Source organism: Cetorhinus maximus, chromosome 10 (genome assembly GCF_964194155.1).
Source record: "Cetorhinus maximus chromosome 10, sCetMax3.hap1.1, whole genome shotgun sequence".
Classification (NCBI taxonomy): domain Eukaryota; kingdom Metazoa; phylum Chordata; class Chondrichthyes; order Lamniformes; family Cetorhinidae; genus Cetorhinus; species Cetorhinus maximus.
The window spans coordinates 14,382,939-14,409,719 of record NC_135888.1 but is presented as its reverse complement, the minus strand read 5'-3'; the positions used below and the strand labels follow the sequence as shown (position 1 = coordinate 14,409,719).

The 26,781-nt window shown below is 39.9% G+C and overlaps 1 protein-coding gene across 1 annotated transcript in view; it reads right to left on the bottom strand.

The window, feature by feature from the left end:
- The window catches only part of med27 (mediator complex subunit 27), a 305,523-nt gene that overhangs the window by 181,776 nt on the left and 96,966 nt on the right, over nt 1-26,781 (bottom strand). The window contains exon 3 of the mRNA XM_078550004.1: nt 197-327. Coding sequence (XP_078406130.1) covers nt 197-327 — 131 coding nt within the window. The remainder of the gene's footprint in view (nt 1-196; nt 328-26,781) is intronic.

The following is a 26,781-nucleotide window of genomic DNA, read 5'->3' as shown; positions in this document are numbered from 1 at the left end:
CATAAAGTTTTTTCTCATTTTACAACAAGGCTGTCCTACCATCACTCCAGAGAAGCCCAGACCCTGAGAGCAAGACAGTGTGCTAGGCCACACCATCTGAATGATATGGCTAGCTAACTAGAAAATTAGCCGAATTCTAGATAATACGTGGAATCATAGGCCTGTCTGCAGTGAATGGTTTGCGATGAAAACTTACTGAGGAGGCAGAGCAAGTGTTGTAGGCTGAACCTTAGGCCGGCGTTTTGCGGATACACCCATTTGCATAGCTGAACGTTTCAGAGACTGCTGGTTTAACAGACTGGACGCCAGACCGGCATGATACTGGAGCTGAGGAAAGGAGGGAAGAAAAAGGATATACAGTCAGTTTAGGAGCAATAAACAATAAAATCCAGGCAATTCTGCTAGATCCTCCTATAGCAGGCATCTCCTGTGATGAAATATGCAACAACAGTAACATCTTAAAGAAAGATTTTTGATGTTGAGGAAAATGGAGAATCACAGCTTTTTTTTTTAAACAAAAGCACAAAGGACTCTGCCTTATTTTCTTCTGAGGACCCCATACAACTCATGGTCTGCAGCTGGCCTGCTCTCAAGCCTCTGTCAACGCTCTTAGTAAATATATGAAAGCAGTCAAAGGATCACTCTCCCCACAACCTTCACAAACTGTGGTGAAGTGTATGGCCTTTGCTGACTATTTTTCAACAGCAACACAGCCGAAATTGAGAACTGTGCGAGAAGGTCTCTGCAAACCTATATCACACAAGCCAAGGGTAAACATGTGGAAGTCCTTCTTGCCCTTCTAAGTCCAAGTTCACTGTAATTTTTCATACATTTGGTTTATTACTACTGTTCAATTCCATTATTTTGCCAGTTATTTATGCAAGGCATTCACCTGGATTTCTTGCTATCTTTTAAAGAAGGTTCCAAATCTCCTTTTTTCATCAACTTCCTCATATGATTTTTTTCCCCATCAGTATTTTTCAGATTCCATTTCTAGTCTCAGATAAATACCACATATCCCAGGGGTTATTTTTTTTGAGGTACTTTGTGCATTCCAGTGACATGGATATTGCTTACTTACAGAAAATAACTACTTCGTATGGTTATTCATCCACAGTACAAATGCTTTTGCATCCTTACGGGATTTCATTCTTCCTTCATACTGGAAGAGATTCTTCCATTGTATATATAGAATTTCCAGACTGCTTTTTGTGTTGCAGGTCACTGTCGTCTTTGCAGTGGCTTCTATTGTGTTTCTCCCTGCAGAGTTTTTACCTCCCTTCTTTGTTTTACCTCATTTTGTTTGGTTAATTCACTTACAGTTATATTTGCTTCGTCTAGGCTTCCTTGACCTTGGTACATATTTATCTTACATATTCAGTATTATGTCTTTAAAGGTTCTTAATTTATCCTCAATAGGTTTTCTTGAATTCTATTCCGCAGTTAATTTTAGTTAAGGCCTTTCCTCATTCTCTTGAAGTCAGTCCTTATAAAGTTGTATGCAAAGTATTGGCTTAACCCAATTCATCCTCACAACCTCACCCCGAATCTCCTCTCACTGATTCTGAGAGTTTAACTTTTCCATGAAACCCACCATTTTCTCTCTTGACCTCTTTCCCACTAAAAAGAAAACCGGTAACCAATAATGAGATAATTTTCTCAGACTGGACTATTTTCACTATTGGCTCAAACCACATAAACTGAGCAGGACAACACTAATTGAGATCTACTTGAATATTACTTGGGCTTCCAAATTTCTTCTGAACATGCAATATTTTTAAGCAGTGGCTGTCAATCAGAAAGCTGCCAAAACAAAAAGTCAATGAACAAGTGAAAAAAGCAAGGAAGAATCTTAAACGTAGCAGAAGATGAGCCAATGTTCTGTAGGAAAATGAAGGTGTCATACAACACCCACTGGGATCAGGTAATCTATCTTGATTTATACCTTTCCATATTCATACATCAAATATCCAGAATTTCTGCACTATGATTCTGCCCAAGCTCAACTGTGGTACAATGATTTTTAAATAGGCTGCTCAGATGTAGAAACAGATTTCTGTGAAGCAAAGTTTTAGTCAGTTGCTGCAGATTGGCAGGTTAATGTTTCTGCTTTGGTGATGCACATAATTAAAAATTGTAATGAACCAAAATAATCCAATTGCCTCGTCATTAACCCAGCTGATGCTGCTCACAGTTGAATACGTAACTGATCCAATCAATTCCAACTCCTTTAGAAGATTTCAATTTGTGAGAAGGGTATAATAGTGCATTTTTAAACTTTACTGGTTTAACAACATACTAAATGCAAAGTATAACAGAGCAGCCTGGGCTCTCTTATGCCACTTTGTGGTGATCCAAGTTGATCATCTCTCAGAGCAAAACAGTTGTCTCACATTGAATGAATCCCAAGTCAAAATATCTAGTCATTTCACTGCATCAGAATTTTTGATTCAATATATCGTATGTGGGACAGATTTCTATACTTCAATCTTTGAAAACATGGATTCTGGATTATGAACTGGTTTTACCATCGTTACAGAATCTATACTTCCCATCTAGATCAGCAATACAGTTCCCCATCACTTAAGCAAGTGCAGTTTCAGGACTGTAACTTGCCAGCTGTAGGCAATGGTCTGCATAATAAGGCCACATTAATAAGAGCAAAAATCTGTTAAATCAATTTTCTTTTAAAAATTCTTTTGAATTTAAAATTATTTACAAGATTCTAGTATTGTTTTGTAAGGCATTACAGTCAATCCTTGGCAAGCCTTGGATCTGGCGATGACAAGAAGAAAGTCAAGTTGGTATTTTCTGGGGCTGCACACACTGAATTTTTTGCAGTTGGTGCTTTGACTTCATTTAAACCCAATTTCAGTTTTGCTTAAATACACTTAAAGACAGAAGAAAGTTCCCTGAATTTATACAGTTCAGTTTCCCTGAACTTTGTCACATCGTCAGATTGTCTCAAAATGCTTGAGTATGAGCTAATATATGGACAATTTCAGAAGAACTGGAAGTGGAAGGCAAGTGGAACATGCCTTAATAAGTTTCTTATATTATATTCCGTATAGCTGAAGGGCACATGGGACAAACTGATGAATAAACACAGCTGTTTCAACCTGAGATAAACATCACACAAGATGCTATAACCAGGGAGAGAAAAAGCAGCCAGGATACTTGCTCCTGATCTTTATTAAGAAGTGATCATTCAAGGAGATTGCATGTGAAAGGTATAAATGAAAAAGGTTATTTGGTCCAACCCATCCAGAAAAAGATGCACTTATGATTTCAGAAGAACGCATCATCATGTGGTTGATTATGCTCTTGAGCGAAAAACATCCTGGCTTCTTATTCAATTGAACTGTGCCCCCTTTTCTCTATGTCAAAGTGAAAGAAAATTCTAAGGATTCAGATTAATCTATGTTTCTTACCTTTATACGGCTGAAAATCCCAAGTTTCTAATCGCTTCTCACAATTCAGTCTTTGTTGTTAAGCATCGGTTGGGCAATTCTTCCCTGCCTCTCGGGTTTCAGTGTCTCCCTCGGGTCTCCTACTTATTTTGCTTTTATCTCCCTTGTGTCTTGGTGACCAGACTGGCCATTGAATTCTAGATGTAGTTATGCATTATACAGTTTTAAGCATAACTTCTTCTGGCGTATTTTACTGCTTTGGCTATATCGTGGCATATTCATAACAACATAGGAATTGCTTGACGGAAATAAGCCCATCTAGTTTGCCTTCTACCATTCTGGTAGTCGCATAATATAATAATAAATAAATCATCACCTAAGCATAGCAATCAATTAGTCTACAACCAGCCCTGTGAAGTAATGCTGCAAAGCTCATCAACAAGCCAGTTTCAGGCTACGAAGTTGGAGAAATATTCCAGGGAAGAGTTATAAATCCCATTTGTGAATCTTACTACAGTATCTGTCAGTTTCTACTGTTAAGCATAGATTTTAAATTATTCTACTTCATTTTTTATTTTTAATTCTCCAACAGATGGCCACATAATTGAGAAAAATTTGATTACCCTATTCTTGGATTCTTTGGAATCTAGGTCCAACATTTCTCAAGGCAACTGTTAAAGATTTTGGGATTTTTCTTAACCATTCCCACCCCACCACCACCACCACCACCACCCCAAGGAAGAAAAAAGCTACTTAAAAATGCTTGTGTTTTACAGTAAAGTGAATGCATGTAAATTAAGAGAAGGCACCGAGACAACAGATGGTTAAAATACTAATGGCTAACATTTGAAGTTGTTGCCCCGTAGACAGTAAATAATAAACAATTGCCAATAGAGGCTAATAAATTGCTCAACACTTCACACCCATGCTGTTTCATCCCTGGGTTACACTCTTGCCTAGTTAGATACTGGCAATACAGGCAGACCCCTAAATGTGACACCACTCAAACCATTTACAGAAGTGACTAGCACCACTGTGCCACAGAGAATATCCAAGGCAAGATGGTAAATTTGTATCAGCATGAGGTTAAGTAAAATTACATCAGAACATATGCTTGTAAGCAGTGCTTTTACTTTTGCATCTAGAACAAGTTGACGTCAGACCACATCTTGTACACCGGTCACCAAGACTCGAAAGAGACACAGGGCCATAGTTTTGCTACCGAGGCAAGTGGCTCAAGTTGGGAAATTTCCCAACTCACGAGAATCACCGGTAAAAACTACCCAAAACACAAATTTCGCACTGGGGGGGTGGGGGAAGTCAGGCCTACCAACCCCAGTAGCAGAGCTTAAGTGGTCATAGGGGCGGGCAAGTGCCAAAGCGGGCTGCTTAGAAGCCCGCCTCGGTTCCCTGGGATTCTGCCACCGTTATTTCGGAAGCTGTTAGGCCTTCTAGCTCTGACCCCTCACATACCCCCACCCACTCTCATGGCTTCTCATACCATCCATGCCAACTCAATGCCCCCCACCAACCTTATGGCCCCTCACACACCCCCACCTATTCTCATGGCTTTTCATACCATCCATGCCAACTCAATGCCCCCCACCAACCCGATGGCCCCTCACACGCTCGATGCCATCTCCATAGTGACAGCTGCAGCCTGTTTTTTTTTACAAGTATAAAGAGCAGGGGATCATGATAGTTAGACAAACCTTATCCACCCGTCAAGAGCATTTACATCTACTCCATTAATCTGAGATTCCCATCCTGTACAACAGCCGAAATTGGGTCTGCTTGAACTCAGCATAGAGTTCCAATAGCCTGCCAAGTTCAGGTTTCCCTCCTGTATTAATCATGCCCCAGCCCCTTTCCCCTACTAGCAAAAATTGGATCTGTCAGAAATGGGGGCAGGGCATTCGGATCCCAACCACCATTTTTGAAGGTCTTCCCAATGCCACGAAAATCCAGCCCATAAAATCTGGAAGCAATTCAGTGAAAAGCCACGAGGGTGATACCTAGCACTGAGGTTTAAAGTTATGAGGGCCGAAAAGAGAAATGAGGAATATAAAAAATACTAAAGGCTACAGTAAAGGTAGGTTCAGAAAATCACTTAAAACCAAATTGAGGAAGCAGGACAAATGGACACAGATTCAGACACAGAAGTGTGACAGGAGGTGTTGTCATACTATCAAGCGGCACATACTCAGCAATAACCTGCTCACTGGCACTCAGTTTGGGTTCTGCCAGGGCCACTTAGCTCCGGACCTCATTGCAGCCTTGTCCAAACATGGACAAAAGAGCTGAACTCAAGGCGAGGTGAGAGTGACTGCCCTTGACATCAAGGCAGCATTTGATAGAGTGTGGCATCAAGGAACCCTGTCAAAACTGGAGTCAATGGGAATTGGGGGGAACTCTCCGCTGACTGGAGTCATACCTAGCACGAAGGAAGAGAGTTGTAGTTGTTGGAGGTCAATCATCTCAGTTCCAGGACATCACTGCAGGAGTTCCTCAGGATACTGTCCTCGGCCCAACCCAACCATCTTCAGCTGCTTCATCAATGACCTTCCTTCCATCATAAGGGGATGCTCGCTGATGATTGCGCAATGTTCAGCATCACTGGCGGTTCCTCAGATACTGAAGCAGTCCATGTCCAAATGCAGCAAAACTGGACAATATTCAGGCTTGGGCTGACAAGTGGCAAGTAACATTCATGCCACACAATGTCAGGCAATGACCATCTCCAACAAGAGAGAATCCAACCATCGCCCCATGATGTCCAATGGTATTACCATCACTGAATCCCCCCCACTATCAACATCCTGGGGGTTACCATTGACCAGAAACTGAACTGGATGAGCCATATAAATATTGTGGCTATAAGAGCAGGTCAGAGGCTAGAAATCGTGTGACGAATAACTCACCTCCTGATTCCCCAAAGCCTGTCCATCATCTACAAGACACAAGTCAGGAGTGTGATGGAACACTCCACTTCCTGGGTGAGTGCAGCTCCCACAACACTCAAGAAGCTTGACACCGTAAAGGACAAAGCAGCCCGCTTGATTGGCACTTGCGATGCCATGGCATACAAGGCTATGGGCCTACTGCTGGAAAATGGGATTAGAATAGTTAGGTACTTGTTTGACCAGCACAGGCTCAATGGGCCGAAGGGCCTTTTTCTGTGCTGTAGACCTCTATGACACTACATCCACAAACATTCACTCCCTCTACCACCGATGCACAGTAGCAGCAGTGTGTACCATCTACAAGATGCACTGCAGGAATTCACCAAGGCTCCTTCAACAGCATCTTCCAAACCCACAACCACTACCATTTGGAAGGACAAGGGCAGCAGATGGATGGGAACACCACCGCCTGGAAGCTCCCCTCCAAGTCACTAACCATCCTGGCTTGGAAATATATCGCCATTCCTTCACTGCCGCTGGGTCAAAATCCTGGAACTCCCTTCCTAACAGCGTTGTGGGTGTACCTACACTACATGAACTGCAGTGGTTCAAGAAGGCAGCTCACCACCACCTTCTCAAGGGCAACTAGGAGGTACTGTCTTTCAGATGAGATGTGAAACAAGAGGTCTTGCCTACCTTCTCAGGTGGACGTAAAAGATTCCATAGCATTATTTCAAAAGAAAAGCTGAGGGGTTATCCCTGGTGTCCCTGTCAATATTTATCCCTCAATCAAATCACAAAAACAGATAGTCTGGTAACTGACATATTACTATTTGTGGGAGCTTCTTGTGCACAAACAGGCTGCCTCATTTCCCACAACAGTGACTGCACCTCAAAAGTACTTTATTGGCTGTACAATACTATGGCGCGCTAATGGTGCTGAAAGGAGCTATTTAAATACTAGTCTTTCCTTTTTCTTTTAGTTTGGAGTTTCAGTTCTTTTCTATGGTAGTTAGTTGAAAGCAGAGACAACAACACTAGTGAATAACCCAAAATTGCATCAAATTGTTTACCAGTATATCTAGAATAGGAAGTCTAGTGTACCAATGCTCATCACGTTTATTTGACAGTCAGTGCTTACAAAGCTAAAGTATTAAAAAAAGTCAGATGTAAAATCTTCAATGCCGTAAGGATTACTGAAACCTAGCCACTGAACAAGTTGTTGTACCCTCACCAACACTTCCAGAAGCTATTTTTAAAAAATCACTGCCTTGTTTTTCAAACCAAAACAGAATCAACATTTAACAAATGCATGTTTGTTAAAAAGTCATTTCATTTTCTCCTTTAAACAGGCACGGTTCAAGCTTCCATGAAAAAGCTATAAGAAACATGAATCCTAATCAAATACTTAAGTAATAAAGATAGCCATGAAATCATCTATAAAGGTTTTACTGTCAGTTTTAGGGTGTCCATTTTATTATTTAATCAACTTCTAATTTACTTGATTGAGTGGACTTTGCTAATGATAGCAGATCTATACTACAGATTAGGACATTGACACTGACAAAGATTGATGGTACTCTTAATATAATCAACTTTGCTTTGACCATAGGCTTCTGTTGGACTAACTGCTCATTCAGGAGCAATAAATATTTCATTTTGCTTGGATTTCCATAATGAGAAATCAATTAATGTTGAGATGAACAAGTTCGAAAGACAATGTTTCAAAATGTCAGCAGCTTCAGTTTCAATCAGTACCACTCAAATTTGCAATCAGAGCAATACGCACTGGAGTTTTTATAGAAGTGAGAAAGTGAGAAGTTGGCCTCAATTTATTTTGGCTCATAAGACAGATCCTTCTCGACTGCAGTGTCTACAGTGATGCAAGCTCAGCTGTTTACTGCTGCAGACTTCAAAATGTTTGGTTTTCTACTTGTTTGTGCAAAAAGCCACACTTAGCATTACAGCACTGGCATTGAGCAGCTTGAACAATGCCTCTGGTCAATGACAAAGCTTAGATCCCAATTCTTCTGCCAATGGGGAAAAAATTAAGGCTAGTCATGGAGCAAGCACACATTAGAAAATAATCCCCACTTAAATTCTACAATATCCAAAAGCAGGTCAAACATTGTCAGATGAGCATGTACCATTGTACAGACCAATGTGAAGTAGCTCTCCCAATTACCAGACACTTCAAACCGTTTTGCAGAGGCAACAACCCTCATTAGAATTTTTGAGTTGCTTTTATTGATCATATAGTTTTCAGTTGTAAAGGAAACATTGTCCACAATCTTCCCAATAAAGGGCACTCGGTGATGCAAGATGGGCTCAGTTTGCTCACCTGGGGAGAGATTCTACCAAGTCTATATAAAAAGGCACGATGAGACTGAGCTTTGAATTCCAGTTTAAATAGCAATGGTACTGCGGTGCACTATGTCAGCTTCTATATTTTGAGCTAAAAGCAAACTAAACAACCAATAAGCAGCACGCATTTAGATACCACTTTTCACATGGTAAGATGCCTCATAGCGAAAGATATACAGCAACAGCCAAAGATCATGGGAAGGTGATTGAGGGCATTGGAAAATAAAGATTACAAAATATTTCCAGCACAGAAACAGCCCCATTCCAGTATTGATGCTCTGCACAACCTCCTGACATCCTGTATCAAACCTAATCAAGGCACCCTTCTATTCCTTTCACCCGCATATGCTTATCTAGTTTCCTCTTAAATGCAACCATGCTATTCCCTCCAACTGTTCCCAGTGGTAGCAAATTCCACATTCTAATCACTCTCTGGGTAAAGAGATTTCTCTCGAATCCCTAGACTTATTAACAACACTGTCTCAATTCTGGCATTATTCTAATAAATCTTTTTGAACTTCTCCCGTGCCTCTATACCCTTTTTATAATATGGAGATGAAAACTGTGCAAAGTATTCAAAGAATGGTCTAACAAAGGTTCTATACAAGGCTAACATAATTTCACTGGTTTTCAATAATACCTCTCTCAAAAGCAACCGCAGTGCTTTGTTTGCCTTATAATCATTTTATTAACCTACATTGCCACTTTTAGCGATTTGTGTATCTGCACCCGCAGATCTCTGTTCCTCTGCTCCATATAGGCATTTATTTTCCAAGTAATATGCGGACTTCTTATTCTTTCTACCAAAATGAACCATCTATAATGAAGATAAAAGCAAAAAAACTGCGGATGCTGGAAATCCAAAACAAAAACAAAAATACCTGGAAAAACTCAACAGGTCTGGCAGCATCGGTGGAGAGGAGCACAGTTAACGTTTCGAGTCCGAATGACCCTTCAACAGAACTAAGTAAAAATAGAAAAGAGGTGAGTTGGTTTAAGGGGTGGTGGAGGGGGGAACAAGAAGAGCTGGATAGAGGGCAAGTGATAGGTGGAGATAACCAAAAGATGCCACAGACAAAAGGTCAAAGAGGTGTTGAAAGTGGTGATATCATCTAAAGGAATGTGCTAATAAGGGTAGAAAGCAGGACGAGCAAGGTACAGATAGCCCTAGTGGGGGTGGGGTGGGGGGAAGGGATCGAAATAGGCTATAAGGTAGAGATAAAACAGTGGATGGAAATACACTTAAAAATAATGGAAGTAGGTGGGAAAAGATAAATCTATATAAATTATTGGAAAAAACAAAAAGGAGGGGGAAAATCGGAAAGGGGGTGGGGATGGAGGAGAGAGTTCATGATCTAAAATTGTTGAACTCAATATTCAGTCCGGAAGGCTGTAAAGTGCCTAGTTGGAAAATGAGGTGCTGTTCCTCCAGTTTGCGTTGAGCTTCACTGGAACAATGCAGCAAGCCAAGGACGAACATGTGGGCATGAGAGCAGGGTGGAGTGTTGAAATGGCAAGTAACGGGGAGACTGGGTGACCGCTTTGCAGAACACCTTCGGTCTGTCCGCCAGCATTATCCAGACCTCCCTGTCGCTTGCCATTTCAACACTCCACCCTGCTCTCATGCCCACATGTCCGTCCTTGGTTTGCTGCATTGTTCCAGTGAAGCTCAACGCAAACTGGAGGAACAGCACCTCATCTTCCGACTCAGCACTTTACAGCCTTCCGGACTGAATATTGAGTTCAACAATTTTAGATCATGAACTCTCTCCTCCATCCCCACCCCCTTTCTGATTTTCCCCTCCTTTTTGTTTTTTCCAATAATTTATGTAGATTTTTCTTTTCCCACCTACTTCCATTATTTTTAAGTGTATTTCCATCCATTGTTTTATCTCTATGTTTTAGCCTATTTCAATCCCTTCTCCCCACCCCACCCCCACTAGGGCTATCTGTACCTTGCTCGTCCTGCTTTCTACCCTTAATTAGCACATTCCTTTAGATGATATCACCACCTTCAACACCTCTTTGTCCTTTTGTCTGTGGCATCTTTTGGTTATCTCCACCTATCACTTGCCCTCTATCCAGCTCTTCTTGTCCACCCCCCGCCCCCCGCCCCCCCAACCCCTTAAACCAACTTATATATCAACTCTTTTCTATTTTTACTTAGTTCTGTTGAAGGGTCATTCGGACTCGAAACATTAACTGTATTCCCCTCCACAGATGCTGCCAGACCTGCTGAGTTTTTCCAGGTATTTTTGTTTTCATCTATAATGAAGTACATTTACCAAATAAACACCCATTCTGCAAGTTTATTAACATTTTCCTCTACTTTGCTGCATTGCTCCTCTAAATTAACCACGTCCAGTTTGAAATTGTGCTTCCAATTCAAAATTGTTTATGTCAATGGTGAACAGTGGTCCTAGCACTGAGCCATGTGGGAAATCACATCTCACCATAGCTACCTTTATACCCTACACTGTATTGTAGCCTTTGTTTTATACATCTGCTACTTGTCCCCAACTCCATATGTTCTGATCCTAAATCATAAAAGTCTATCATGTGATGCCTTAATGAAGGATTTTTGAAAATCCAAATATATTGCATCTATTGCACTACCGTAATCTACTGTTACTTTCTCAAAGCATTCACTAAGATTGGTCAAGCAATACCTTTCCTTTGGGGATTTGTGCTGACTATTCTATTATATTTTCAGTTTCTGGGTTTTTATCTCTTACATCAAGTAAGGATTCAGTTATCTTTTCTACCTCATGTTAAGCTAATTGGCCTATTGTTCCCTGGACTCGTGTATATATAAGAATCACATTAGTTGTCCACCAGCCCTCTGGCACTATTCCCTTTTCCAATTAAATTTTTACATATATGTAATGTAATGTGTGTTGTTCCTATCTCCTCTAACTTCTTTTAATGGTTTGTTTGCAACCCAATCAGACCAAGGTTCTTAACCTCTCCAAGTTTGATTAGTTTATTATCGCTCCTACTTTTGACTTAAATGTCTTCAGAAGACGAGGCCAAAAAAGATATAATGTTCACCATGTTAGACTCCCTGATGAATACAGAGCCAAAGTAATTATTTAATATTTCACCTTGTTATCTGTAAGTTTATCTTGAGTATCCTTCGTGATCCTTATGTATCAGTCAAATACATTACATTCCTTTCTATATTCCTTGATGATCTAATTTTGTAGCTTCTCTTTGACTTCTTTCCTGACCTTCCGTATATCTTTGTCATCCTGTGCTTTGTTATCCAAGTACTTAGTGGACGTCTTTTCCTTAGTTTTAAATTTTCCCCCCCAAGTTATTTATTCTTCCATGGTGTGTCATTATTGGCTGGTTTGTTCTGGTTTTTTAGTGAGATATTTTTCCCTAGACTCTTTTGATCACAGTTTTAAATGACTTGGATGAAGGGATGGATAGGATGGTTGCCAAATTTGCTGATGACACAAAGATAGGTAGGAAAGTAAGTTGTGAAGAGGACATAAGGAGGCTACAAAAAGATATATATAGGTTAAGTGAGCAGGCAAAGATCTGACAAATGGAGTATAATATGGGAAAATAGGAAAACAGCCATTTTGGCAGGGCGAATAAAGAAGAAGCATATAATCTAAATGGAGAGAGATTGCAGAATTCTGAGATGCAGAAGGATCTGGGTGTCGTAATGCATGAATCGCAAAAGGCTAGTGTGCAAGTACAACAAGTAATTAGAAAAGTTAATAGAATGTTATCATTTATTACGAGAGGAATTGAATACAAAAGTAGGGAGGTTATGCTTCAGTTATACAGAGCACTAGTGAGACCACATCTGGAGTACTATGTACAGTATTGGTCACTTTATTTAAAGGAGTATGTAAATGCATTGGAAGCAGTTCAGAGAAGGTTTACCAGACCAATACCTGGAATGGGCGGGTTGTGTTATGAGGAAAGGTTTCACAAGCTAGGCTTGTATCTGCTGGAGTTTAGAAGAGTAAGAGATGACTTGATTGAAACATAAAAGATTCTGGAGGATCTTGACAGGATGGACGTGGAAAGGATGTTTCCTCTTCTGGGAGAATCTAGAACCAGGAGGTCACCATTTGAAAATATGGGGCCGCCCATTTAAAATGGAGATGAGGCAAAATTTTCTCTCTGAGGGTGATGAGTCTTTGGAGCTCTCTTCCTGAAAAGGTGGTGGAAGCAGAGTCTAAATATTTTTAAGGCAGAGGTGGATAGATTCTTGGTAAGCAAGGATTATCAGGGGTAGGCGGGATGCAGATTTGAGGTTACTATCAGATAGGCCATGATCTTATTAAATGGCCTACTCCTGCTCCTTGTTCATATGTTCACAATGCTGTTCTATTGTCAGTAAATTTTTCCAGTTTACTTTCCCCATTTTCATTCCCATCCCCTTAAAATTAACTACTCTTGAATTTATTACCTGGTTGATGTCTTACGTCTACCTTTCGCAATCTTTATCTTAAATCTTATATTGTGATCGCTATAGGCTAAAAGTTCCCCTACACTTACTTCTCTCACTTGTTCCAGTCCATTCACATTATTAGATCCAGTAGTGTTCCTTTTCTCATTGGATCTTTTACATACTGGGTAAGAAAGGAGTCCTGCATATACTGTAAAAGCCTCACCTCTGTACCCATTTTGCTACCTCTGTCAGATAACTTGTGGGCAAGTAAAATTGCCCATGGTTGTTAATTCTATGCCCTTTACTTATTTCATAATTTGTTTACATATTTCTTCCTCCACCTCCTTTTCCCCGTTAATGGTATACTACAGACCCCTATTAACAATATCTTCTATCCAAATGGATTCTGTTTCCAAACTTCTGTTAGTTACGTTCCTTTCCTACAATTATTGTTATCTCTAATTAATACAGCTGCCCACCCCCAGTGCCTTCCTTCCCTACCCTAATTATGTTATAACCTGCAATATTTGATTGCAAGTCCTATTCTTTATGTAGCTATGTTTCAGTTATTCCTATTCAATCTGGTAACTTGCGACAGGTTATTGCCTCCAGTTCCTGTTTTATTTTGGATGCTCTTTACGTTACTGTAAGGCAGTTGAATTCATCTTTAACAGTTGTTCATTTTACTTGATTTTAGCAGTACTTTTATTCTTTTTATATAGAAGCAAAATACTGTAGGTGCTGGAAATCTGAAATAAAAACAGAAATGCTGGAAAAACTCAGCAGGTATGGCAGCATCTGTGGAGAGGGAAACAGCATTTCGAGTCCATATGACTCTTCATCAGAGCTAAAGCTTTATTTTTTATATTTGCTCCCTGACCATTTATGGTCTCTGCCTCTCTGCCTCTGAAGGCAGTGGAGGTGGGGTCATTGAATATCTTTAAGACGGAGGTAGATAGATTCTTGTTCGGCAAGAGAATCAAAGGTGATGCTAGATGTGGACATGAAATTAGTAATACAAACAGATCAGCCATGATCTTTCTGAATTACGGAGCAGGCTTGAGGGGCTGAATGATCTACTTCTGCTCCTATTTCGCATGTTCGTATGTTACCCTTATCCTTACCATGGTCTGACCTTTGCTCTCATCTCCTATTTCTTTTACCTTCAGATTTATATTATTTTCACCAGATCCCTTCTCCCATCTTACTAGTTTCAAATCCTGTTAAGTGCCCCTATATATCCTTTCTGCTAGGACAACGATCTCATTCCTGTTCAGGTGGAGCCTGTCCCAATATTAGTGCCAGTGTCCCATCAAAGTGACTTGAGGAGGTTTCCAAAGGACGGAAAGACAAGTAACCAAAGCAAAAGGATCCAGAGAAGACAGTTTCACTAAGGCAGAAGACAGGAAGGTGGGGGGGGCGGGGGGGCAGTGAATTAAAGGAAGTCACCCTGAAGAGCAGAGGATTGTTCCTGTCACCCAAGGTTGGAAGAAGCTGCAGAGATAGACAGGAAAGAAAGCCAAATAGGGATTTATGGGGAATTTTTTCTTTTATTAGAAATATAAATGAGAATACTACAACCCACACAACATTATGGATTTTTCTAATATAAAAGGATGTTATGATTCACAACTAAATTCATATTAAAGCCATCATTACTCCATATCTAAGTCTCCATGTACCCTCCCCAGACTCACTTTAAGAACAATAAACCAGTTACTTTGATAATTATTATAGTTTTATAAACAGTCAGACAATGAGGGAGGACAGAGAAAAAGGACGAAAACAAATAATTACGCTTTAAGATTTATAGTCCCTCTCCTGGAACAAGCGGGAGCAATTATGTGTGACCGGCTAATATTTCCATTAGAATGCATCATGGGGTTTTTCTTATTTGACTGTTTAACAAAACTCTGCTATTTTTATCATTAGGGAGCATATGTGTTTTAATGAGACATTGGATCAAATAGTCAGGATGCACTGGTGAAGCAACATGAAACAATTCAGACATCTTTCTAATTCTAAAGTAACTGATGAAGAGTCAGTGGCACTAAAACATTTTCTAAATGATCAGAGCTGTGGATCCTCACTAATGAGCTAATTTTCCAGCAAAAAAACTTATATTAATCTTTGAGTCCAAGAGAGTTAGTGTATTCTTACAAGGACAAGTTAACTCTTTAATTTTTACACAAACAGCCCGAGATCTTCCGATTCTGGTATGGTGAAACCTGTAAATTAGGGACATTTAATGGACTACCATCATCAGGTGTTGTTCATTTGCAGGAATACTTATTTGCAAAATAGTCATGGTTTGTACAGCAAATCAGATGAACCAAATATTTGAGGATGGGTGTATCTCTCTCAGCATTCTTTCATTGTTTCATGGTCACCTGGAATTGTGCCTAAATCTGGAGCCCTGCCAACAGGATGTGATTTTCCACTCATTAAGTTTCCCAGTTCATTTCCATTCCACGGTCTTTTTCCTTGGCAGGATTCAGGGATCTGTTACATAGGCAGTTACACAGAGCAAGGTGGCGGTTCCCAGCCAAACTGAGAATGGGGATTAACATCTTGCAAACAACTGTTTGCAACCTGTTCAGTCTACGTCCTGCAGCTGCAAATGACTGAAGTGTTGGGGGCTGTTAGCAGCTCCACAGTACCTGTCATTCTGATTGCCAACTTTGGCTAGGGGCACTGGAAGTTTGATTATATTATATTCTGATCATGTGGCATTTCATCATGCAATGTGATGTTTGATCAATGACTTTTACAAATATTATTGAATTTACCTTCACTAAGCTGGGTTCCCTGAAATTGAGTGTCATTATGTGTGATTTTACACCAGCAGCCATTATGTGAGACATTCCAAAAATTAGGCCACCTCTGGACAGACAAAGAGGAGATACTGAAGACCTGGAAAGAGGGAGAGCCAAGATAGGGAAAGAGAGGAAACATCTCTACCTTTCCACCAAGCCTCCAGTCTTCATCTCTGGCCCCCACCCCCCATTCTACAGTTCCTTCACACCCCCCCCAATTTTCAAATCTGCCCCATGATTTAGCCATTCTCCTCCATCCCCCTGCCCCATTCCAGGTTCTTTCCTTCACCCCAGCTTCTGTGTAATGGAGATCTTCATACCAAACCTGCTGGGTAAAGAAATCTCCATTACATAAAAGCCATTTTTCCCCACCCACTGCTGCCTCACATTTACCTCCATGCCCCATGTTTTAAAGTTGCAAACTGACTTGGAATGCACTGAATGTTGCCCACAGTTTGAAATGAGAGTTGCATGGTTTAAAGAGGCAGCTTTTATGTATTATAAATGCAAGTTATTTGGGACTGTCAGCAAGTGTACATTTTTTGCAGATGTCCTTTTGCCAGGTTTCCCTATATAATGAAATAATGGATTACAGGTCTGCTGAATCAATTTACAGGTCATTTACACAAAACTACATTTTCACAATCTATACTCAAGTGTGATTCTTAGTCAAGCCTTAAAGAAAACCAAAGTCTTGTTCCAACAGTGCAGACGTGGGGAAATAAAAGCCAGAATGCAGTCTCAGAGCTGATGCTTTTAGACACACTTAACATTGAGGTATGTTCTGTGGAGCAGCAATGTGATATGAATTGTATGACGAGCTGCTTTTGTACTATGCAAGACCAGTACTACCACAAACAGCTCTTGACAGGATTCACCTTTTTTTTTAAAAAGTCTTCCCTGCAACTTGAGTTAATCCAGCACTAATCTTCAGATTTAAACAACTTGCACAAAACCCATGTGTTGAAAAAACGTAGTGCTCACAAAGTACGAAAGTGCCGCAATTTGAGAGGTCACATGTCTCATATACTAGCAGCAAAACCCAGTTAACTTATTCAATACCCAAAGACCACACTGCCCATTGAAGGACCTTATTTTAAAAAAAACAGGGAATTCACAGCACAAGTACTCTTCTAAATTCAATGTAAAACCTACAGGTTGCAATATTCACAATACAGCACCCATTTGGGAATTTGCTACTGACCAAAGGTCAAAACGAAGATTAGTTTTGAATAAATTTCAGTTGAAAAAAATTCCTATTTGTTCAAAAAACTGCCAGAACTTGCATGGCATCTAATAAATTCTTCTCTTTACCTCCAATTTTGCCAGATTTATGATTGATATATGCTAATTAATCTGAGTTTACAGATTCTCTACTTTATTCCCAGCGGCAGCAGTCCATGCCTTTAGTAGCAATTTCTATGAAAGAAGTTTAAATATCTAAAATTTAACTTATCAAGTATCATTAATTCAGTCAACTGCAATACTGTTTGAAAAGTTACTTTGCTTCTCAATCAATATACCAGAGTATGCCAGACACAAGTTCACATACACACCTGTCTACATGTTTATTTTACAACCTCACCCAGGTAGCATAGTGGAAGTACCTGAATGAGGCAAGATGCAAGATGCATACCCACAGAAGTACATTCTGCTGTCTTTGGTAGCTTGATTATCAACAGGGTCCTAAGAGTTAACCTGGCCTTTGCCATCATCTCTCGCTGCCCATCATGGGAAACAGACAAGAAAGATGGAGGGGAAGCCAAGAGAACACAGAAGACAAATATCAGAAAATCTAGCCAGAAAAGATTTTTCAATAATCCATCTGCCAAAGGAACAATTAATGTCATCCCTTTAGACAAACAAGTTATGTTTTAAATTTACTAAAGCAAATGTGTAACAATTTCAAACATCTATACACATTACTTAGGAAGGGTCGAACAGATAGACTAAGGTCTATTAAAGCCTAGTTTAACATCCTAGTAGAATTTTAAAATCCTAGTAGAGAAATAACTATAATCTGATATTAGAAACAGAGCAACTGAACACTTGGATAAACATGAACTGATCAGAGAGCCCGCGTGGATTTGTAAAGAGGAAGTCATGTCCAACAAACCTAGTTGAATTTTATGAGGAGGCAATTAATGTGGTCTATGGATGTTGTTTTTTTAAGTACTTCCAGAAGGCATTTGATAAGGTTGCACATAAAAGACTTAACAAAATTCGAAGTGCATGGAATTGGAGACAGTTGTCACAAAACAATCATATTTTCCATATTATTATTGTAGGCTTCTGGCTCTGAGTGTGGATGGTTCCGTGTGGCTGATTTAACTAGACTAGAGACGCTTAGACTATAAGATTGAAATTATCAAGAGTTAGGCGTAAAACAGGCTTTTGAAATGGAGATGGATAAACTGGGATTAGGATTCCATAGATAGGGAGTGAATGAAATTTGCATTTTTAGATAAGTGAAAGGGTTGTTTGATTTATGAAGGGATGGTGTAATGTTTACAACTAACAAAGGTAAGTGAGGCAAAGCGATATAATTATTTTTTCCAAAAGGGCTGGCCATAATAATGACATGAAAAATTTTTACACTGGGAAAAGTAAATTTCCAAAAGACATGTAGAACAATGGGATTTTACACATTAAAGAGAGAAACATATATAAAGAAGGATGGAAGACTATGTGGAGTGTGGCCATGTAAAATCCTGAAAGTTACACCGGGTGAAACAGCCTTGAAAAAAAACCTCTAGCCACTGAAGAAGTGCTGCTGCAGTAACTAAAGTTGTGTTAAAAAGTCTTTGGAATTCCACTGTCACGTAGGTGCTGTGGTAACCTAGCTGGATTGCCGATTTAAATGTAAAATCTATGTTGGATTGTTTCCTTAAAGGGGATGTGTAGTTGGGAGTCAGGTTAATTAGGAATTTTGGGGTTTGTTATAATATTAAGTAACTGTAATCTTATGTGTGTGTTTGAAGTCTTTTTTGTTAAAAAAAGTTATAACTTAATTTTTTAAATTTCCAAAGTTGTTAGAGGGCTCATTACTTCTGAATTCAGTGCACAAATCTTCGAAATAAATACAAATTGCAAAACCAAGGTGATAGCGTGGCAAAGTTTCCCATGTGGATTTGGTTCACCTGCCACTTGCCACCTGCCATATCATAACACAACCAATTGACATGAGGAGGGGGTTGGTGAGAGAAGGAATATGGCAGGATATGACCAGCAGTGCCTCTACCAACCCCACCCCCCAACCCAAACCAAGGATTTGTACTGGAGCCTCAGCTCTTAACAAAGAAATGGAAAGCCATATGTCCAAGTTTGCTGACAACACCAAGTTAGGTGGTGTAGTAGTGTAGGCAGGAGCAGAAAGTTGCAAAAGGACATCAATAAATTAAGTTAATGGACAAAACTGTTGCAGATGGAGTTCAATGCGGGGAAAGATAGAGTCTTTTCTAAATGTGAGAAGCTGAACTATGGAGGATCAGAGATTTAAGAGTCCAAGCACAGAAATCATAAAAAGCTAATAGACAGTTACAAAAAACTAAAAAAAAGGCTAACTGAACATTAACTTCTACCTCTGAGATAAAGGCTATGTTGTCAACACATAAAGCTCTGTTTGTTCCCAATTTGAGTGTACGGCATTCAGTTGTGGGTGTCACATCTCAGGAAAAATCTATTAGACTTGGGGAGAGGGGACGTGAAATGCAGCTTCACCAGAATTATATCAGGCCTAAAAGAGTTAGAGAGGGCAGGTCGCAAAGTCTAGGCCTGCATTCCCTTCGATATAGAAGATCACAAGGTGATCTAATTGAGGTGTTTCAGTTCATTAAAGGGATTGAGGGTGTTGATCCAGAGAAACTATTTCCTCTGGTGGGCAAGTTTAAAACCTTAAAGTTAAGTTTGACAATTCAAGGGCGATATCAGGAAGCACTTCTTCACACAAAGGTTAGTGGAAATCTGGAACTCTCTTCTCCATAAACCTGCTGCAGCAACTTAAAAATATTATTAGGTTTCTACCAATGAAAAGGTTAAGAAGTTAACACAACACAATATTTTTAGTCTGCCTCACTACCATGGTAGAAGTGCTGATTAAGTGGTAATTTTACCACAATATACATTGTATTGATAACATGTCATGCAGGGTAATTTTGAAATTACTCAGTAAATTTTAACTTGTTTGACAAATTAGTACTTAGTGGTGATATTTTAAAATATGTTTAAAATATATGCCTGATCCAGTAAAATTCCAATGCAAACAGCAAATTCAAATGGATCAAAATCAATTCCTAATCACCTCCATTATACACAGGTCCTGCTCCAGTCAAGCTGTGTAAGTGATTGTGGCTGCTGCAGAGTAAAACTTGAGCAGGAGTGACAAGATTGGGACAGTTTAAACATTTCAAAATCTATTTACTCTTCAAAACCAAATACTTACTCAATTTCACACCTTTAAGAAAACTATCATGTAGTCACAAAAGTGAAAGATGTTAGTTCAGGAAATTAAATCATTTTCCACTTTGGACAATCACCGCCAACATACAGCTCTCCCAGGTAAGAGTAAGGGTTAGATGCAGAGCAATTTCCCCTCACTCTATTAGAATAATGTAATGTAAATTCTAGTCTGTATTCAACTGTCTTAAAAATATAATTTAATTTACACACTATCCACACCTTGCACCTCAAAATGAGATTGCTCATTCAGTGTCAGTCTGTAGGTAGTTTGGTGCTGTGGAGGCATGTATATTGGGAACTTGGCCGAGAACAAACTTAATTTATGTTACTACTCAAACTGGCAGAGAGATTGCAACTGACCTCAGTATTCGCAGGATAGAAAGAAGGAAAAGTTCCCCTTTCCTCTTTTGCTCAATGTGTAAAAGAAGCATGCAATACATGAAACAATGAAGATGAGAAAAGTCACAGGTTCTGTCTTCTATTTGTACTTAGTTGGCAGACCCACACAAATTGAGGTCAATTACAGCACCACTACTGCCAAAGGGTGGAGAGACAAAAGAATCAGACAGTGTTCCCAGTTCTGGTAATTTCCCAAGGACCCCTGCTGGAGAAGTGCATGTGTGAGGATATCGGGCAAGAATAGAACTGATACAAAGTAATGTCCTACGAATTTGAAGAGATTGCCAACACTTGTAATCTAGGCTCATACTTAAATAATGTCAATTGGACATGGAGAGTGTCACTGATAGTTGTGAAAACTTTTTTTCCACATTAGCCATTGCCACAATGAAAACGAAGAAAGAAAATTAGGACAGAATTAGAAGAAAATAGAAAATATTAGCTGTGGGCCTTAAAGAGCATCAGATTGCCATCAAGTGACACCTGGTGGAAGACCATTTGTGCAACACCAGGCAAAGTTTAATGATTAAAAGGTATGATGATCGAATAACCTTCTGACATGCCATCTCCAGCAGCTTCACACAAAGAACGCTGCTACCATCCATGGAACTATGTACGATGTATCTTTAATGCTCTCTAGCAGCAGAATGGAAGGATAGGGATACTCGGTTATCTGCACTGCATGATGTTGCAATTACAAAAAGCACCAGTTGATCTGCCATAGCATTGCTCTCAAATTGAAATGAAATTGTAGGCTTCTTCCATCAATGTTTCTCCAACCGTTTCCAACTCTGGCTCTGTGTCTGTCATTCCGCCTGTCTATTAATTGTGCATTTTTGCACACACAGTTCACAGCACATATGTATGACCAATGATCCAGTGTAGCATATATGAATACTTTAGTCAAATATCATATTGAGCCAGCTTTTTTAAAAAAATTATTCATTCATGGGATGTGGGCATCGCTGGCTAGGCCAGCATTTGTTGCCCATCCCTAAATTGCCCTTGTTCGGAGGGCAGTTAAGAGTAAACCACATTGCTGTGGGTCTGGAGTCACATGTAGGCCAGACCAGGTAAGGATGACAGATTACCTTCCCTAAAGGACATTAGTGGACCAGATGGGTTTTTACAACAACCAACAATGGTTTCATGGTCATCATGGGACTTTTAATTCCAGGTTCCTTTTTTTTTGTATTAAATTCAAATTCCACCATCTGCTATGTCAGGATTCAAACCTGAGTCCCCAGAGCATTACTCTGAGTCTCTAGATCACCAGTCCAGCGATAATACCACCACGTCATCGCCTCCCCCATAATTAAATTCAATTCCACTAGCCATAGTGGGATTCAACCTATATCGCCAGAACATCAGCATGGGCCTCCTTCCAGTGACATTACCACTATGCCATCATCTACCTCTAGCGTGACTAGGTTTTTTGTGCAGTTAAGGTTGAAGAATATTTTGTTGCTCAATTAAAGATTTTTTGAATTAATTTCTGTCATGGATCATGAATACACAGTCATCATTTCAAATCAGCAAAGAAAGCCAGGCGTGAAAGCTGACAAGCTCAGAAAAAGTCAAAGCAATAGTTACCATTAAAAAACAAAATCAATTACTCCAAAATATTTTTTGGAAAAACCTATCATCTTAGGTCCTCTAATAAGTTAGAACTGGAAATAAGACTTGTAACATAATGTCATGTTCCAGCATATCATGAACACTCAGTCAATACTTTATGAAAACAAAAGCTACAAAAAGATGGCCATCTGAGGATCACCTGATTTCTCTTCTGGATTGGAACACTCCCCTGTCTCAAGAGGAAACAAAAGGAATTTTCCAGACTGATACTGACTCAATGCCTTTTCCATGAAATTAATTCAAAAGGCTAATTTTTAAATTGAATTGGTCATTCAGATACAAGGTCACTTGCTGTCTCAAACTCTCAAGATGTGAAAGTCCTTCATACAGGATATATAAATGACTTGGTCACCCAGTTTATTTAGGACTTGTAAGAACATGGTGAGACAGCCATATCTGCAGCCTGCTTTTAAAAACAACAAGCTGTTCTGCACCGAGAAATCCATCAGACAGCCATCAAACCAGCTGCAAGTCAACTACATAGCAAAGGTAATAAATAACCATACCTTGAAAGTGGGAGAAGAACTCTCCCCAACCTATTCCAACTTCAAGTTCAACTGAGAACCCCAAAAAGCCTCGCAGCTTACCAAGAATCCTTGGCTTATAAGACCTTCACTGCGACTAAAAGCATCGAGTCATCTAAGAAACTACAGGCCTGACATGAAAGAGAGACTGAGAAAATGATCATTTGTAATCATTTTTTTCCATTTGTATCTAATCTACTTGAGAGTGATAATGTGTATGAAATGCGCATGTGGAATAATAAATAACCTTTTTTATTTTTAAAACTCAAAAAAAACTTGCTGCTGGAATTATTTAAATTGGGACAATCACAGGGTAAGAAAATGCACACACACCTCACATACAAACACACATTGATCACAGACTGTAAGAAAACACAAATTCAGTCCTTGACAATCATAAAAACATTAAAACTAATTTATAACATTTGAAACAAAATAAACATATCTATGATAGCATTTTCTGTGTAATAATGTTTTCCATTGGAAGCCAGTGACTCTAAGATTGAATCTTAAGTACACTGAAGTTCTTGAACCCACTGTTACCTGAAGGGACTCAACAAGGTAGAGGGCCAAACTCTTAATATATTGTACCTGTACAAGCAACTTCCAGAAATGTTTCTGATGGGACACCAAAGCTGGCCAGGACATGTTGCATTTAGGCAATGTCTCTTCCTTTTTATGTGTAGAATGGAAACAAAGGAAAACCTGTAAGGAAGCCACTACTAGAAGCAATTAAAGTTAGCTGAAATTTGCTTTTCTTTGTATAAAACACCAAAAACAAGGTTAACTATGAACTCAACTTTTTCTGTCACTCTGGAAACAAACCTAATATACTAGACAGTTACTCTTGAACACAGCCAGCTAATACATTAAAAGCATTGATGCAGCTGAGGAGAAAACTAGTGACTAGGAAAGCATTTAGGCCAGGGCAACTTTAGGCAGATTTTTATATTTTGTAATGATTTCTTAAAAGTTATGGAATCACTGAATGGTTATAGCACAGAAGTGGGCCATTTGGCCCATCACGTCCATGCGAGCCCTCTGCTGAGTAACTCTGCAAATGTTTTTTTTCAGATAATCAACTAATTCTCTTTTGATGGCTTTGAATGAACCTGCCTCCACCACAATCAGTTGCCTTTCTTTATTAAAATCAGAACTCAAAAGCAACCAATCTTCCAATTAAGTACATATGTCACTTGTAAAAAAAACATCAGGTACTTAATATACTTAAGCATCCTTAATAAGACATATTCCCTTTGATAGTTTTATCTTAGAACGGATGTCCAACCTTTGAAGAGTGCGTTGGACGTGTATGTGACAATTAATGAATGGGCCACATAGTTGCCCAAGACTCATGATTAAACATATTCAACCCCCAATCCAACTTCCTTATTTTGAATACTTGCACCATAACGTGTTCACCTCCTTCACTTCTCTACTGATTATATCTGCTGTGGGGGATGGGGGAAGCGGCCAATCAGAAATTGGGGCTCAGGTGGGCAGGCACCTTCTCTAATCTGCATCACTGACCACTGCACATGGGGGTTTGGTAGAAGACAAAGCTGTATGCTGGGACCAAAAGAGAGGAGGTGCTGTAAATCTGTGCGGTGATAGAACAACACAGTCTTTGTAAAATAAACAGAAAATGCTGGAAATACTCAACAGGTCTGGCAGCATCTGTGAAGAGAGAAACAGTTAACATTTTAAGTCCAATATTACTCTGCTTCCGAACAGTCTTTGTAAGACTTCTTAAAAGCTGCACTAAGACAATCACTTGGTCCAAGTTGAGTGGACCAGGCCCTCATAACAACTCTCCCTTCTACTCAGGACAGTGTTAATGTTATCGATGGAAAGTGCTCACCCAATAGCAGATAGCTGATCTGCCATAGTAAATTCAAAGAAAAACAACTGGACAGTGCCAACAGTTCTCTCTCAAACAATGCAGGCTGAAACCCACCTTCCTCTTCCAACAGTACTGCTCTCCAGACATGTGACATCTTTTGATTATCTGCTCCTATCACTGCTTGCTTGTCCCTACAACCACCCCACCCTCAACTTCTCTCCCCCTGCCCCCCACCTTAAACCAGCTTATATTTCACCCCTCTCCTAACTACACTCAGTTCTGTTGAAGGGTCATGTGGACTCGAAACGTCAACTCTTTTCTTCTCCACCGATGCTGCCAGACCTGCTGAGTTTTTCCAGGTAATTCTGTTTTTGTTTTGGATTTCCAGCATCCGCAGTAGTTTTTTGTTTTTATCCCTGATATGATAGATCCTGCCTTTGCTTGACACAGCACATCTGAGAAGTGTTGTGAATGTAAAGTGCATACTTCCTGTAAACCCACTGCAGAAATGGGCAGCTGGCTCTCCCACTGTTCCTTTGAATGAAATCTTGAAAGCGATGTTTGAAAAAGTTAAGCAATTTACAAAAGGTGAAAGTGCTGGCAAAATTACAGCTAGGTCCTGTCAACCATAATGAACCACAATTTGTCTGCCTTCGGCCTAGAGGAGATACTGTAGTTTTTATGCCACTATTCATTTTATAGTATGTAGCGAGATAGATAGCAAGCAGATTTACAAGGAGACATCATTGTTGGTCTCTGGGATCAATATCTTTCAAGAAGGCATGAAAGATGTGAATAAATACATTATTTTTAAAAAAAAATTGGCAAACAATTTCCTTTTTTATTTAATTAATAATTCCTGAGATGTAAGCATCACTGGCAAGGCCAGCATTTGTCAGTATCCCTAACTGTCCTTGAAAAGGTGGTGGTGGGGTGGTCAGCCACCTCCAATTGCTGCAGTCTACCTGGTGTAGGTAGACCCATAGTGCTGTTTGGAAACGAGCTCCAGGTTTCAGATCCAGGGACAGTGAAGGAATGGCATTATAGTGCGACGTCAGGATGGTGCGAGACTTGGAGGGGAACTTGGCAGGCGGTGGTATTCCTAGGTGTCTTCTGCCCTTGTTAGAGGTTGCAGAGACGGTGGGTTTGGGAGGTGTTGTCGAAGGAGCCTTGGCAAGTTGCTGCAGTAACTCTTGTAAATGTAGATGCATTGCTGCCCCTGTATGCAGGTGGTGGAAGGAATGACTGCTTATGGTGCCAATCCATGTGGACTGCTTTGTCCTGGATGGTGTTGAGCTTCTTGAGTGTACTTGGAGCTGCCAAGCAAGTATTCCATCACATTCCTGGCTTGTGCCTGACAGACGGTGGAAAGGCTTTGGAGAGTCAGGAGGAGAGTAACTCACAATTTTCAGCCTCTGACCTGATCTCATTGGCACAATACTTGTATGGCTGGTCCAGTCAAGTTACTGATCGATGGTAATCCCCAGAATGTTAATGGTGGGGGATGCAGCAATGGTAATGCCATTGAACATCGAGATGAGATTGTTAGATATCTCTTGTTGGAGATGGTCATTGTCTGCCACTTGCGTTTTCAAATGTTTCTTGCCACTTACCTGTCAAAGCCTGTATGTTATCTAGGTTTTGCTACACATGGGCACTGACTGCTTCAGTATCTAAGAAGTCACAAATGGTACTGAACACTCTGCATCATTAGCGAACATACCCACTTCTGACCTTAAGATGGAGGGAAGGTCTTTAATGAAGCAGCTGAACCTCATTGGGCCAAGGATGCTACCCTGAGGAACTCCTGCAACGATGTCCTGGGGCTGAGATGATTGGCCTCCAACAACCACTACCATCTTCCTTTGTGAAGATTTCCCCCCCACCACCCCCTCAATTTCCATTTATTTCAGTTTTTCGACAGTTCCTTGATGCCACACTCGGTCAAATGATGCCTTGATATCAAGGGCAGTCATTCGCACCTCTGATATTCACTTCTTTTGTCCAAGTTT